The 17,487-nt window shown below is 41.0% G+C and overlaps 1 protein-coding gene across 2 annotated transcripts; it reads left to right on the plus strand.

Annotated features, from left to right (window-relative positions):
* The first annotated feature begins 1,238 nt into the window (after window positions 1–1,238).
* Window positions 1,239–17,107, plus strand: LOC138787420 (izumo sperm-egg fusion protein 1-like). Of its 2 annotated transcripts, none has more exons than XM_069964720.1 (12): window positions 1,239–1,325; window positions 10,947–11,021; window positions 11,132–11,215; window positions 12,438–12,458; window positions 12,889–12,903; window positions 13,039–13,122; window positions 13,324–13,371; window positions 14,967–15,041; window positions 15,167–15,267; window positions 15,576–15,717; window positions 15,997–16,276; window positions 16,869–17,107. In XM_069964720.1, the coding sequence occupies exons 2-12, from the start codon at window positions 11,009–11,011 to the stop codon at window positions 16,930–16,932; spliced, it is 927 nt and encodes a 308-aa protein (XP_069820821.1). In that variant the 5' UTR covers window positions 1,239–1,325; window positions 10,947–11,008; the 3' UTR covers window positions 16,933–17,107. The 2 variants fall into 2 exon arrangements, with proteins under 2 accessions (XP_069820821.1, XP_069820820.1); XM_069964719.1 differs by lacking the exon at window positions 1,239–1,325 and adding an exon at window positions 10,545–10,857.
* Window positions 17,108–17,487: the final 380 nt, after the last annotated feature.

Consider the following 17,487-nt stretch of genomic DNA (forward strand, 5'->3'; position numbering starts at 1 on the left):
ATTAAAGGAATATTCCACTCAAACATAACTTTTGATATGTTGCTTCCCATGGTGAGACTAACAATTCCTTCCATACTTGTTATTATCTATTAAGTCTCCTTACCCCAGTTCTGAGCTGCTGCTTTCTGCTGAAGACACAAAAATCTGCGTGTGAGGTTTTATCTCATAGCTGATGAACCCACTATGATTAATCCTTCCGGCATTACAAAGTTGCAGATAGGGACTTACATCAGTTGTCTCAGAAAAAAGGAGGGACAGATGGAGAGAAAAGCTCACACACAGATTTTTTTGTGTCTTCAGCAGAAAGCAGCAGCTCAAAACTGGCAGAAGGAGCCCGAATAAATAATAACAAGTATGGAATAAATTGTTAGTCTCACCATAAACAGCAACATGTGAAAAGTTATGTTTGAGCGGAATTCCCCTTTAAATCCACACCATAGATACTTTATTAGTGCAATAAACCAAGTGCAGGGGAAAAGACATGGGCAACAGCCATTTTGTGGATTGTTCCGCTTCATTTGGCCATAAGAAGTGGAATAATCTACAAGACAGATGTCGCCCGTGTGTTTCCTAATGCAAATTCATTTATTGCACCAATAAGGTAGGTGTCTATGGTCTGGATTTCATACTACTTTGTGAGTGGCATACTATTCATTTTCTGATTGTTGTCCAGAATATCACAGTATATTACGGTACCAGCACTGTGAATTATAGATCAGAGATTCACAAGCAGAATAAACATACAAACCTGAGAGATTGACCACTAGTCTATTGGTTTTCACACAATAACAAAGGTAATATTTGTGGCTGGGTTCACATTATGGGGGAGATTTATCAAACATGGTGTAAAGTGAAACTGGCTCAGTTGCCCCTAGCAACCAATCAGATTCCACCTTTCATTTTCCAAAGAGTCTGTGAGGAATGAAAGGTGGAATCTGATTGGTTGCTAGGGGCAACTGAGCCAGTTTCACTTTACACCATGTTTGATAAATCTCCCCCTATGTATTTGCAATTCGTTTTTTTCATCCGTTTTTTTGCAAAAAATGCATGAAAAAAAACGGATGCATTTGTGTGCATCCGTTTTGATCCGTTTTTCCATTGACTTCCATTATTAGAAAAAAAAGGATCAAAACAGATCCGATTTTTTTAACGTACACAAAAACATAGTCGACCTCATTTTTGTGTCCGTTAAAAAACGGATCAGTTTTTTTTTTTTGTGTTTTTTTTTTAGAATGGAAGTCAATGGAAAAACGGATCAAAACGGATGAAAATAACGAATGAAAAAAACGTAGTGTGAACCCAGCCTGATTTCAGCAGAGATCCAGGTACGGAATAGTACTTACAGAACATGGGCTCCTCATTAAAAGTCACCTTCTTCCTGCTGGTTCTCATTCCGTACATCATCTCATATCGTCCTATGTACCACTATCAGCTGCGGTGTACATAGCTGGAATATCTCTGGATCGCTCAGTTCTCCATACCTATAGCATAGTGCACCCATATACTATGTGTGTAGAGCAGCCGCCCCATTGTGTGCTCTGTGGATGTCCCTGCTGCGCAGTGTTTGAGCTCTCGTATTTCATGTTGCTATGTGAGAGCGAGTTACTCCTCCACTTTAAAAGAACCCATTAGAAAAGTTGCCTAGCAGTTTTATCTGCAGCAATATAATCCCTTTCATGCAGTGTTTGTTTGCTCTTACTTCCTAGTATGTACATGGAGTTTACATTTCCATTCACATATATGTCTTAATTGAAGGGTGAGTAAAGCCGCACACTAGAGATGGACTGGTAAAGCTGAAAACTACCATGTCCCTACTGAGAACCCATAAGCTGTTGTCATCAGAATTTGCAAAAAAAAAAAAGTTTTTTCAATTCAGGAACCTTGTATTCCCTTTTTTTAATATATCATTATTGCATTTAAAGGAGTACTCTGGCAAATAATTTATTTCTTTCTTATTTTTTTCAGTTCAATTGGTTTCAAACAGTTATATAGATTTGTAATTTACTTCAATTTAAAAATGTCATGGCTTCCAGTACTTGTCAGCTGCTGTATGTCCTGCAGGAAGTGGTATTTTCTTTTCAGTCTGACACAGACTGCCACCTCTGTCCTAGACAGGAACTGTCCAGAGCAGGAGAGGTTTTCTATGATGATTTGCTACTGCTCTGGACAGTTTCTGTATCGGAATTGTTCCGGCAGGACATACAGCAGCTGAAAAGTACTGGAAGACTGGAGATTTTTAAATAGAAGTAAATTACAAGTCTATATAAGTTTCTGAAACCACTTGAGTTGAAATAAAGAAATTTTTGCCAGAGTGCCCCTTTAAGAGGGAAATTTTCACAGAAAAAAATGCAGTCCATAATGGCATAATGTAATAAAGCAGGAGGAGCTGAGCAAAGTTGTGGGAAAGATACCAGAATAAATTGTCATTTTTCTCTATAAATCTCTGCTCATTCTGGGCTAAGTAGTCAAGTGGGTGATCCTACTCTGTGACTGACAGCTCTCTATATACACAGTTCTAAAAAATGGCTACCCATGACTACTTAATCCAGGATGGGCAGAAATTTACCTGAATTAATGACAAGTTTTGCTGGAATATTATATATCTATCTGCTCAGCTCCTCCTGCTCTGTAACATGACGCCTGCAGATTGGACTGAATTATAAATATGTCCCCTTTAAAAAGAGGTTTCCAGATTCTCTATCAATATCTGGTTCAACATCCCCACCCATCAGCTGTTCTCCAGAGCCTCAGCACCCACACTCCACAATGAAAGGGGAACAAAGTAACCCAGTACAGACACTACATAATGTATGATATCTGCCTCACTGTGTAGAGCGGGGTCCATGATTGTGGCAGATAGTTGATCAGCAGGGTTGCTGTGTGAAGAACCCCCTCAACCCACCCTGATCAGCTGAGTAATTCGTGTCCAATGAAAAACCCTTTAAAGGGGTTGTCCGGCGATAAAAAATTATTCACAGAATAACACACATTACAAAGTTATACAACTTTGTAATGTATGTTATGTCTGTGAATGGCCCCCTTCCCCGTGTCCCACCCCCCCCACCCGTGTACCCGGAAGTGTGGTGCGCTATACATTACCTGTCACGTGCCGACCACGGTCTCCGAGACCGTGGACGACACGAGATGCGGTGAGTATAATGCACCACACTTCCGGGTCTAGCGTGGGTGGGGGGAAACACGGGGAAGGGGGCCATTCACAGACATAACATACATTACAAAGTTGTATAACTTTGTAATGTGTGTTATTCTGTGAATAATTTTTTATCGCCGGACAACCCCTTTAAAGCGACTCTGTACCCACAATCTGACCCCCCCCCCCCCCAAACTACTTGTACCTTCGGATAGCTGCTTTTAATCCAAGATCTGTCCTGCGGTCCATTCGGCAGGTGATGCAGTTATTGTCCTACAAAACAACTTTTAAACTTGCAGCCAAACGGGAGTATCTGTGCCCTAACTTTGCACCACCCCTCCGTCCCTCCTCCCCACCCTATTCATCATTAGGAATGCCACTGGAACATTTTTTCCATGCTGAACATTGCACAGGTGCTTAACGATCCAGCCCATGTGCCGGGCTGACACAGCTGATGAATAGGAGACAATCTGCCTGGAGGGCGGGGAGGAGGGACAGAGAGGTTGTGCCAGCCTAATGCATACACAATCTAGGCCACGGCCGTTGGGCACGGGGCTGCCAGTTTAAAAGTTGTTTTCTAGGACAATAACTGCATCATCTGCCGAGTGGACCCCAGGACAGATCTTGGATTAAAAGCAGCTATCCGAAGGTTTGGGGGGGTCAGATTGTGGGTACAGAGTCACTTTAATAATATTATATATAAGCTGATGGAAGATCCCAGAAACAAAGGATTGGTGGCCTCTATGTAAGATTATCTTATGTGCACTTTTGTTTAAAGGGGTTATCCAGTACTACAAAAACATGGCCACTTTCTTCCAGAGACAGCCCCACTCTTGTCTCCAGCTTGGGCGGGGTTTTGCTGCTCAGTTCCATTGAAGTGAATGGAGTTTAACCCCTTAACGACGCATGACGGGTATACCCGTCATGCGGCCGCTAAGGGTGATCAGAGAGGGCTCCCGACGTGAGCCGCAGCCGGCTAATTAACTATTCAAATGCAGCTGTCAAAGCTGACAGCTGCATTTGAATAGTGGTGGTGCCCCATGTCACTGGTGTCAAGTGGGGGATCTCCCCTCCGCGATCGCGTTGTAATGAGCTGATCCCGGCTCGGCAATCCATGTAGATGGTCTGCTGCAGACCATTATAATAGAGCACCGATCTGATGGATCATTGCTCTATTATATACACAGGATTGATCTCAATAGGAGATCAGTGCTGTGTATATAGAAGTTCCCCAGGGGGCTTCTAATTACTGTATGTGAAAACAAAATTATTTATTAATAAATAACCCCCTCCCCTAATAAAAGTTTGAATCTACCCCCCCTTTTCCCATTTTATAAATAAAAATAAATAAATAAAAAAAGAAACATGTTTGGTATCGCCGCGTGCGTTATCACCCAAACTATTAAATTATTACAATCCTGATCTCACACGGTAAACGGTGTAAGCGCAAAAACCCGCCAAAGTGCAAAATTGCGCATTTTTGTTTACATTAAATCCAGAAAAAATGTAATAAAAAGTGATCAAAAAGTCGAATATACACAAACAAGGTACTGAAAGAAAGAACAGATTGTGGCGCAAAAAATGACACCTCACACAGCCCCATAGACCAAACAATAAAAGCTCTATAAGGATGGGAATAGAGCGATTTTAAACACATTTAAATTTTTAAAAGGCCATCAAATAATATAAAAGTTATGCAAGTTATCGTTGTAATCGTACCGACTTGAGGAACATGGATAACATGTCAGATTTACCATAGGGCGAATGGCGTTAATACGAAACCCCTCAAAATAAAAGGAATTGCACCTTTTTTTCAAATTTCACTGCACATATAATTTTTTTCTGTTTTTTCAGCATATTTTATAGAAAAGTTAAGATTGTATTTGCAAAGTATAATTGGTTTCGCAAAAAATTAGGGCTCATGTGGGTCTGTAGGTGGAAATATGCAAGCACTGTGGCCTTTCAAACATGAGGAGGAAAAAACTGAAGCGCAAAAATGAAAACTGGCTCCGTCCTTAAAGGGTTAATTGCAAACCACACCTGAACTGGAGTCGTGTTGTCTCTGAAAGAAGAGGCCATGTTTTTGTAGCACTGGATAACCCCTTTAAACGCACTTAAAGCACAGAAGCTTATTGCCGGTTTATGGGGCAACAAAAGGCTTTGGAGGGTTATCACATGATTAGGAGGGCACTCCTGTTTATGTAGTTCTTCAATGGATGGCACCATAAGTTATTTAAAAAGGATTCTCCAGGAAATGTTTTTTTTGTTTTTTTTTAAATAAACTGGTGTCAGAAAGTTATACAGATTTGTAAATTTGTTCTATTTAAAACTCTTAAGGATTCACATTCTTATCAACTGCTGTATGTCCTGCAGGAAGTGGTGTATTCTTTCGAATCTGACACAGTGCTCTCTGCTGCCTCCTCTGTCCATGTAAGGAACTGTCCAAAGCAAGAGAGGATTTCTATGGGGATGACACTTCCTATCATGGATAGAGGTGGCAGCAGCAAGCACTCTGTCAGACTGAAAAGAATACACCACTTCCTGCAGGACATACAGCAGATTATAAGTAATGGAGACCTTCAGATTCTTAAATAGAAATTAGTTACAATCGTGTTTAACTTTCCGATGTCAGTTGATTTAAAAAAAAACAAAAAACAAACCATAGTCCCTATAACGTGTCAGGCTGCTTGAGAATCCTGACACAGGGACACCAAGAAAATACTCAACAAAAAAAAAACATTCCCTGAATATGGCCCACAGCCAACAGGCTCTCAGACTAGATCAGTTACAGAGAGGATAAGTATCTGCCCTTCTGCACTGCTTATGGGAAAGAATTCTGGGGTCCAACTACAAGCCCCACCAGGTCCAGCCTAATACCTGGGTGAATTCCTATTGAGACAGCAGTAACTAGTGTATTGGAACCAGTATAAGACAGCCTTCTATATCAGTGGTCCACAAGAAGGTCTCTGGTTCTGCCACACAACTATGTGCCAGAAGCCATATAACATGTTTGCGACTACCTCAATATCCATGTTACCAACATGCTGCACAATATACAGCTTCTTTATACTTAAAAACTCTCCCCCGGTGTCTACACTGCTTGACCCTTATCCCAGAAAAGTAACTTGTTTTATGGATGTTACTGTTGTATGATTTACATCTACTGTAGACCACTGTCCAAATGTGCTAAAGGGTGTCTGGTCTCCTTCTTTTGTCCTGGGTTAAAAGGAGTAATGGGTAACATGGGAAATGCCCTAATGGAAGCCTCCTTTCTGCTCAGAATTGTAGAGCAGATCTTATAGATACAGAATAATAACGGTATTCTGATTCCAATGGTTTTTGAATTAAGAATTGAAAGGGAGGATGAAGAGATTTTCTTGAAGGGGTCTTTAACAGCAGTTGTTTCTTGCTTGGTCCAAACTCAAATCTGGCCACCATAGCACAGAAATAAATGGTTCTCCACCAGTGATCAACCAACACCACAGTGTAGCAATAAGTACTTCTCCACCAGCTGCAAACCAACACCAATGTGCTCAAATAATACTGCTCCAACAGTGGTAACATTCCTTACCTGTTCTTCCTCTCCCTATCTGTCCTCACCTTTGTACCTGTTCTTTACCTCCTCACCTGTGCTCACCCCCTTCATCTGTCATCTCCCCTCCTCGCCTGTACTCTTCCCTCCCTTACCTTTACTCTTTCCTCCTCACCTGACCTCACCTTCCAACCTGTCCTCTCCCCTCCTCGCCTGTACTCTTCCCTCCCTTACCTTTACTCTTTCCTCCTCACCTGACCTCACCTTCCAACCTGTCCTCTCCCCTCCTCGCCTGTACTCTTCCCCTCCTTAGCCTTACTCTTTCCTCCTCACCTGACCTCACCTTCCAACCTGTCCTCTCCCCTCCTCGCCTGTACTCTTCCCCTCCTTAGCCTTACTCTTTCCTCCTCACCTGACCTCACCTTCTTACCTGCCCTCTCCCTCCTCATCTGTACTCTTTCCTCCCTTACCCATATTCTTTCCTCTGCACCTGTCCTTACCTTCTTCCTTGTCCTCACCTCTACTCTTCCTCTCCCCTGTCCTCACCTTCTTCCCTGTACTCTCCTCTCCTCACCTGTACTCTTCCTCTCCTCACCTGTCCTCTCTCCTCCTCACCTTTCCTCAACTTCTTACCTGTGGTCTCCCCTTCTAACCTGTCCTCTTCTCCTCCTTACCCATTCTCTTTCCTCCAGAAGTGCTCTTCTTATTTGTTCTCTCCTCTCCTCATCTTCCCTCTTTTCTCTGCCATTTACCTCCATGCCATTTTTCCATTCTCAAACCCAAGTTCTGTTGTAGAGAAATAAGGAGCACCCAGGAGCTGGAATCCTTACCTGTGGAAGGTAACAGGACAGGATTATTTATCTGGTAATAATAGCCAGGCTACCCAGGACACGCTGGAGTTAAGAGGGGAAAGGACAGGAGGTCTTCTCACCTATGCTCATCTATCTGTAGCTCCCCCACTCGGCTGCAGAGGTTGAAGGACCTGTGAGCTCATATGACCATGACATTATAAGGGGTGAACCTGCTAACCCCCCTCCTGGAATGACCCAATTTCCAACACAAACCCCAAGAAAACACACACAATATTCTTGGCATAAAATTTGCCCTTTATTAACTGTAAGGATAAAACCGGGGAGGCCCGATACAAATCACGACCCTTTATCCAGAAACTAGAAAGTGAGTTCTAACTAAAAAGTCCATTCTGAGGGGTGTCCGCCTAGACATTGCCTCCCCCATTGACAGCAGCCGGCCGCCTAGCAGAACTGTCCCTGCCAAGGGGCCCCTAGCCCTACAGCCGTATCCCTGGATGAAGGATCGTGATTTCCGCCTCACAAAGTGATTAACCCTTTGAGGACCAGGCCCAAAATGACCCAGTGGACCGCGCAAATTTTGATCTTAGTGTTTCCGTTTTTCCCTCCTCCCCTTCTAAGAGCTCTAGCACTCTCAGTTTTCTATCTACAAGCTATGTAAGTGCTTGTTTGTTACAGGAATAGTTGTACTTTGTAATGGCGTCATTCATTTTACCATAACATGTATGATGGAATTCCAAATATATTATTTATGAAGATATAAATAGGTGAAATCGTAAGAAAGAATGCAATATGGTAACGTTTGGGGGGTTCCTGTGTCTACGTAATGCACTATATGGTAACAGCGACATGACACTATTATTCTATAGATCAGTACGAACACAACCATATGCAGGTTACACAGATTCTCTAATGTTATATATATATTTTTTTATGAAATCCTTTTTTTTGGCAATTAAATATTAATAAAATGGGCCTATTGTGACGCTTATAACGGTTTTATTTTTTCACCTATGGGGCTGTATGGGGTGTCATTTTTTCCGCCATGATCTCTAGTTTTTATTAATAGCATATTTGTGAAGATCGGACATTTTGATCACTTTTTATAGATTTTTTTTAATATATAATGTAACATAAAATCGGTAATCTGCGCACTTTTTCCCCTCTTTTCGTGTACGCCGTTTACCGGTCGCAATGACGCTTGTTATATTTTAATAGATCGGACAATTACGCACGCTATGGTATATTATATGTTTATCTATTTATTCATTTTTATATGTTTTATTTATATAATGGGAAAGGGGGGTGATTTAGACTTTTATTGGGGGAGGGGTTTTGGGGTAGTGTGTTAGTGTTTTGAACTTTTTTTTTTTTACACTTTTGAAGTCCCTTTGGGGGACGTGTACATCCAATACTTAGATTTCTACACTGATGAATGCTATGCCATAGGCATAGCATTGATCAGTGTTATCGGCGATCTGCTCATTGAGCCTGCCTGTGCAGGCTCAGTGTAGCAGATCGCCGATCGGACCGCATGGAGGCAGGTAAGAGACCTCCGGCAGTCCGTTTCAACGATCGGGACCCCCGCAGTCACACTGCGGGGGTCCCGATCGGTAAGTGACAGGGGACTCCCCCTGTCACTTACACTTAAACGCTGCGATCGCGGCGTTTAAGGGGTTAATGACACGCGGCAGCGCGATCGCTGCAGCGTGTCATTACCGGTGAGGTCCCGGCTGCTGATTGCAGCCGGCCCCCACCTCCTATGAAGCGCGCTCCGCTCCGGAGCGCGCTTCATAGCGGGAATAACACCCATGACGTAAGGTTACGTCATGGGTCGTCTGGGGACAGACTTCCATGACGTAACCCTACGTCCAGGGTCGTCTAGGGGTTAAACAAAACAGAGCATACATTATAAACATATCCATTATAAACATATCCATTATAAATACATACAGTACAAAAAGATACAATACATAACAAACATGCATTATACATACATTACCAACAAAAAACCTATGTTACAAAAACACAGGGTGGGTGGGATCTGGAAACCTTTTGTGTCTGACCAGCCTTACCTGTCCCCTTTTATACCAATAAGCCCCGCCCCCTCTGGTCACCTTATATCTCCCCCAGGTATTCCCTCCGCATAGCTAATCCCTTTGTCCCCACATAAAGCCCCCAGCTACATTCCCTCCCCCTGTCTGCCCTCCAGCGGCCATTTTAAAACACACCACAGTATTTTTTCATATCATCATGCTGGCCCATTTCCTACCCTCCAGTGGCCATTTTACTTTACCATCGCTCCATATGACCATGTGGGACCCATTTGCTATGCTAACAACCCCTTAATAACCCCCTGGTCATGGTCGCAGGCCCCTTACCCCCAACTCGTCACCCTTTGTATGTCCATTGCCTATTCCAAACAGAGAGTTTAATGATAATGCAGGTCTAACGTTATCAGTGTATTCCCTGCTTAGTGCCAATGTCATGCACAGGTAGGAACCCCATGTCTCACCAGACAGCAGGCTGTGCCTTACAGTTCAGGTAGTGCGGGTCCAGAAGGCCACTGTTCTGGGACATATTTTCTTAGGTTCCTCTCCTATTTCCGATAAAATGAATGAATCCATTTAATACCGTCTGATACTAAGAACACTGATCGGACAATGTCAGGGTGGTTACATAATCAATCAGTTATTAATATATTCACATATGCACATTTTATTCATATTTCCAGTAGAAATAATAGAGAAATGGCATAAAATGGCAGAAATGGCATAGAGTTTTTAATAAAAGAAAAAAGAAAAAAAGATCCAGTTATTAAAATATAAAATATTCCTAACTTTTATTTTTAACCTCTCAGACAGCCCCTTTAATTCTATGTGTGAACTCTAAAATAATGTGACCGCCATAATGTCCTGCTGTGATGATGTTATAGTAAATTTTTCTTGTGTTGCCTTATTTGCATATTATGACATCACGTTATGATGATGTCATGACGACACATACCATAAGACAGTGTGTAAGGCTGTAGAATGTGTCAGTTCTAGTCTCCTCTTTGTAGGGTATAGATCTGACTCTGGCGACCAGTGGCTACTGGAAGCTGTTTATGTGATTTTGATTGATTTACTATTATCATACAATGATGATGTGGCACTGGGCATTAATAACATTGATGCTAGTAGCCCATTGTCTAGGCTGTATCCCATGTGACAAACATGGGAAGGAGGCCATGGAGAAATACATCATGCTTATCCGAGACCAACAGCTGGAGAAAACCCTGAAGGGTAATACCACCATAATGCAGATAGCCAACGCTGCCCAAACCCAGCTGCTGAAATACCTGGGAAAGGAAGTCCAGATAATGGGTACAGGATTTACTTACTTTTATTATAATATCCGTATGAAGATTCAAAAAGAGATTAATGAAAATAACTAACTCGGTTATGTTTTCCAGATAAATTTGCCATAGCGGACATTGTGTCTGAGTATAAGAAGGCGGTGACCAACATCGGGGAAATGGAATTTAAAGGTAAATACAGAATTTTCAATGTAGATGAACAGAATGTGATGGAAATAAGCAGAAATGAAATGGAGAAGAGACTTATATCGGCCCTTATTATCTGTCTTCATGTATTCCAGGCGCCCAGCTCCTTCACACCATACTGTTCCAGTTCCAAAAACTTCAGGAGCGATTTAAGGAAATTGTTGAGGAGGCGGAGAGAAGTAAGTGAGATATTTCTTCATGTCTATACAGAATCAGCATTGTTATTAAATACACAGCATCACCTGGATGTTATATCTAATACCGATACTTATTCTGGCTTCTATTGATGGAAACCTGATGTAGCAGAGCTATATGTATCATTAGCTGCCACTCATTCCTTATTATGGCTCTTATCTATTATAACCGTCCATTCCCCAACCAACCAATCCTGCTGCCTCTAACAGCCGCTCCCAGCTCCGAGGTTAGAATGTTGGCAGCCGGACAATATATGGTTGCTATGGCAACAAGGCCCGGGCAGCTGGGCAGTTAAGATCAATACTAATGATAACATAATACATTACAATACATGTACCTGCAATGCTATGGAGAACCATGGAGAACAAGGAGATTATAAGGAGTGGGGCCAAAGACATTCAGCTCCTTGCTATATGGTTTTCTTTCAGTCACCAGATGTATTGCACAGCAGCAGTGACTTTGCTTTTACAAATAGTAAAAAAAAGGCCAAGAAATGCTTCCATTGTCTATATCTTACTAACAGATATATATAGGCAAATAACATCTACTGTGTGGTGCAGCTTTGCAGACATATAAAGAACCTATAAAACCCCAAAACTAATATGACCCCAAATACTAAATAATCTAAAAAAAATGTAAATGTTTCAAGCAAAAAAAAAAAGAACTTTGTTGTATAGCGCTGGTTTTTCCTATAGCCCCCAAATGATTTATAAATAATGTTAATTGTTTCATAAATGCTAAACAAGTTTTCAGTTGGAAGGTTTATTGTCATGGATTCTGTGCCAAAATTAACACCAAATTGCAGCTATACTTTTCCACAGAAACTGCAGAAAGTAAGACCCCAACACTTATTCTTATTGCTGTAAGAAATACCACCATCACAGGACACTATATGTGAATAACAGAATCCAATGGGGGAAGTATGGCGAGTTTCTGGGCTTTATGGGGGACTGTAAAACATCACAGGGTAATATACATGTATACCATATCATAGTTAGGCTATGTTTGGGAACATATCGGGCAAAGTCGGACATGTGGTTATAATGATCATTATTAGCGGCCGTCTATATAACACACAGGCTTCCCTTACCTGATATGTTCCTGAAGTGGAAACAGTGTGTCCTGAAGTGGAAACAGTGTGTCGCTCATCTGCTGTTTTATTTTTTTTATCACTAACAATTTGCATTTCTGTGTTTTACCTATTAGGAAGGTGCCCAAACAAGCAAGGTGAGTTCTTATATTTTTTTATTAGAATATTCTGTATTACACGTCCACATTACATAGTAACAATACATAGTGACCTTGTGTAGAAAAACAAGAAATAGACACTTACAGCGCAACAATTCAGTTATTTAGAATTAGAAATCTCCTCCTTTCCTAAGACTGGGGAATTACTAGGCTCCTCACATTTATCAAAACACAATGGTCAATTCTAGACTGTTACCCCTGGCAGTATATTTCCCATCCATTAGCCTGTATACCAATGTCATGGGCTAAATACAATGTAGTCCAGACTTACATTTCTTCTCCAGACACATTGACGACTAAAATTGTTCATTCTTATACACAAAATGGAAAGAAAACTTAAAAAAAATGTTTCTGGTTTATGAATCTGACAATGTAATCCTAATATTTCTATTTTTCTGTTATTTCTCAGATTTTGACAACTGTGGTAAGTAGATTTATTTTTCATATAAATGTTATAATATCTTATATTCAGTAATTATTACATGGGCAGTAACTGCAGCTAAGTGTTTGCCCACATGTCTTACCATTGTAAATGTATAAAACAATTGCTTCTCCCCAGGCTTACTTGTGCAGACCTACACCCGCTGTGACACCTGTGAGGAGGAGAAGGTGATATGTGCCGGGGGCCCTCCAAGTAACCAAGGTATGGATAATAGGAAGATTTCATCATACAGTAGCTGATAGTAACATTCATCATGGTGGCCAGAATGACGGGTATCACCATCTGGCTGGGATGTTATCGGGGCTTGTAGTCTGGACATCTGTACATGGCACTTTATAGAGGGCGCTGTATAGAGAATAGACCGGACCATATATGATGTAAGATGTTTCTCTCTCCTCGCAGAATACTTGGACCAGTGCAGCTGCGTCTGCACCCAGCACTCATGTTTCGGTAAGTATCTGCTTATATTCTTATATATAAATTCATATATATTAAGCGGCACAAAACACAGGACCTGAAATCCCCTTGTACACTTTATTAGTAGTATTCAAAATCCTTCGAATGGTCCATAGATCATGGAAGAAAATATTCCTAGATGAGAAGATATATACATTAACCCCTTAACGACAAAGAGCGTATAGGTACGCCCTATTGCCGGTAAGGGCGTTCAGAACGGGGCCGCGCGGCGACCCCGCTCTGAACCGCGACGGTCCCGGGTGCCGCGTGTAGCCCGGGACCGTAGGTATTAGCGGGCACGGTCCGATCGCCGTGCCCGCTAATACAGTAATCAGATGCAGCTGTCAAACATGACAGCTGCATCCGATTACCGGATCCAGCATCTCCCTGGTGTCTAGTGGCGGAGATCGCTCCTCCGGGATCTTATCCCGGAGGAGCGATCTCCGTTTCTGAAGCCGGCCGGGGACCGCTCCAAGATGGCGCCGTCCCCGGCTCGGCACTCGTTTGTTTCCGGCTGCAGCAGCCAAAAGCAAACGAGTGCCGATCTCATGGATCTCTGCAGCATATCTATGCTGCAGAGATCTCAATGAGAGATCAAAGTGTATATACTAGAAGTCCCCCAGGGGGGCTTCTAGTATATGTGTAAAAAAAATAAGAAAAGTGTTGTTGTGAATAAAAAGCCCCCTCCCCGAATAAAAGTCAGAATCACCCCCCTTTTCCCAGGTTATAAATAAAAGTAAATAAATAAATAAATAAACAAACATGTTTGCTATCGCCGCGTGCGTAATCGCCCGAACTATTAATTAATCACATTCCTGATCTCGTACGGTAAACGGCGTAAGCACAAAAAAATCCCAAAGTGCAAAATTGCGCATTTTTGGTCGCATCAAATCCAGAAAAATTGTAATAAAAAGCGATCAAAAAGTCGTATATGCGCAATCAAAGTACCGATAGAAAGAACACATCATGGCGCAAAGAATGACACCTGACACATAGACCAAAGGATAAAAGCGCTATAAGCCTGGGAATGGAGCGGTTTTAAGTGACGTATATTTGTTGACAATGGTTTGAATTTTTTACAGGCCATCCGATACAATATAAGTTATACATGTTATATATCGTTTTAATCGTAACGACTTGAGGAACATGCATAACAAGTCAGTTTTACCCCAGGGCGAATGGCGTAAAAACACATTTCCCCCAAATAAACAAAATGCGTTTTTTTTTTCAATTTCACCACACTTTGAATTTTTTTCTGGTTTCGCAGTGTACTTTATGCAAAAATTCAGCCTGTCATTGCAAAGTACAATTAGTGACGCAAAAAATAAGGGCTCATGTGGGTTTCTAGGTGGAAAAATGCAACTGCTATGGCCTTTTATGCACAAGGAGGAAAAAACGAAAACGCAAAAATCGAAATTGGCTCTGTCCTTAAGGGGTTAATATAACTCTCCAAAAAAGAATCCTTCAGCTGCCATAAGCATAATACAGGATCAGGATTGGGGCATCCGGGGTTTGACCATGTGACTTTGAGATTTATTCTAAAGAAATATAAAACTTTACCAATATTTGACTTTTTCTCCTTGTATCAGACCTAAAGACCGGAGACCAATGCACACCGTGCAGGGATCACGCATCTCATCTGGCAAATGTTATAAACTGTGGACGTAAGTAGATAGTAACTGTGTTATTGTGTCCTATCAGTTATACTGTACAGACATCTCCCTACACTGACAAACACCCACTAGTTAAAAAATGGAGACTCCAATATATATATATTTTTTTTATCTAGACAAAAGCTTAGCCATTGCTGAGGGGGAAGACCTAATCCTGAAGTGCCATAATAAATGGTTCTCCAGCCTCGAGGATGGATACAAAAACCTATTCTATAAGGTAAATACAGCAACAATGCACAATGTATTTTTATTATTTTTGTTTACTGCATGCACCAAGTGGTATGAATAATAGTTTTATAGCTTGGTGATACCAAATCTGTATAGGTATTTTTTTATGTTTTATGTAGATGTTTATTCTATATGGGAAATATAATGTTATTTTACTATTTGAGGGTTATTTATTTTATTATGTTTGATTGCACATTTTTATTTAACTTTTTTTTTAACTCATCACTGTGATATAATCTTTGTTAAAATCCACTGAGACATATAGGATTCTAATTGTCTCTTTTCTTATCCCGCCAGAATGCTAAACTCGAGCCTAAAATTTCGGATGACCCCTACCCAGAGATGAGGGGGATTCACAGGTCAGATTCAGGAAAGTTCACATGTATGACCATACTGAACTCCGGCATACCAGTGGCTAAATTTACCTACAATGTGGAAGGTAGGTGCACATTATCACTGACACTGTACTGAATGTTGGATTTGGATCTACTGTGTTAATGTCCGACTATTGTGTTGTAGAAGATTCTAGTTCTTAAATATAAAGTGTGACCCTGTTCACACACCACTTGTTGAGCTGTTTTTCTACCTACAGTATGTGACCTGTATAGTTGTACTCACCCAGCAGGTCAATGCTTTTTTATTATTGTGAAACTCCTTTATGACTGATTTTTATATATTGTTTTCTTGATGGTTTCTATTATTATTTTTTTTTTTTTAGTTAAAGAAGGATTAGGAGAGTTAAGTGAAGAAACAGAAAATGATCCACTCCCTACACGTCCTGATGATCTTCAACTTCCCGGTGGGGGATTTACCACAACAACACCAAATCCACTAAGAGGTGCACTCCCAACAAGTCCTGATGAACTAGACTTCCCTGTGTCCGTGTCTAAGCTGCCAGAACCAGTAGTCATCCATCATCACCATCACAATAACAAGGTGTTTCTGGCCATATGTGGAGCTGCTGCCATCACTATGATTGTCATCTCTGTTATAATATGGTAAGTAACACTTATAAGATACTGTCAGGATAAAAGAACATGTAAGGGCCCTTTCACACGTCATGGAAATCCGGATAGATTTTCACACCTGATTTCTGTATTATGACATTTTTGAAACTTATTTTATTTAGTGTCTGTTCACACTGGAATTTCCATCTGTTTCCTGTTGGATATTAAAAAAAGATAAGTGTGAAATGAGACCTATTGGTTCTCTCCAGTTATCTTCAGTTCTGTTAGGATTTTATTGTCTATAAAGTGTAGAATATCCTTTTAACTAGCAAAAATGTAGACACCTTATCAATGCCGTTACAGGCCATGAGATCTGTTAGAATATATGATGGGTTTCTCTTGATCTGGCAGATACAGATCTGTTATGGCTCAATCACATTCACAAGTCTTAATGTCATTTTGATGGAGGATTAATATTTATTACAATTACATAAGAAATACGATCAATAGGATCAGTCATCATATACAGCACATAACCTAAACCACATGGCGCGGAGGACATCTGCTCACATGTTTAAGATGATAGAGTTTTCATCTCACTTGTAGATAGCAAATAACTGGTCTTCATTATTATCTCTTTCAGTTTCATCATGTGGTGGTGGAAAACTAAGAAATCCTCACAGCCTCAGGGAGAAGACGTTGTGTAACAATGCGGACAATAAAAAACCCCCCAACAAAACAGAAAAAAAAAGAAAACCTGAAAAAAACTTTTCCCTTTACCCTACAAACTTAAAAAATACTTCTTTCCCTTTACCCAACCCACCAAAAAATTTACCATACCTGCTTTCCCAAAAAAGAAAATAAATAAAATAACCCAAACTTGTCCCAATGTTATCCTCCTGTTTTCGTTTGTCAAAAATCCTATCTGTACACTGCAAAATTGGTGTCCTTGGTATCTCTCAATTATCTATTAGGCCAGGTTCACATGCTGTATGACACCGGCTGTTCTGTGACATGGCCGTGTCTCAGAACGGCCTGTGTCAGTGGAGATAATCCTGGCCCGTACTTTCCATTGTGTGAGCTGTCAGTGTTGTGCGGCCGCTATTCAATGAATAGCGGCCGCAAACAACAGACATGTCAGTTTTTCGTGCAGCCGCTTGGACTCCCAGCTGGAGTGTATTGACTGCAGTGCAATATAATTTTTCTATTAATCAAGGCCATTGTTGCCAATTGACAACAACCTCTGTGATTGATAGAAAATT

Source organism: Dendropsophus ebraccatus, chromosome 3 (genome assembly GCF_027789765.1).
Source record: "Dendropsophus ebraccatus isolate aDenEbr1 chromosome 3, aDenEbr1.pat, whole genome shotgun sequence".
Classification (NCBI taxonomy): Eukaryota; Metazoa; Chordata; class Amphibia; order Anura; family Hylidae; genus Dendropsophus; species Dendropsophus ebraccatus.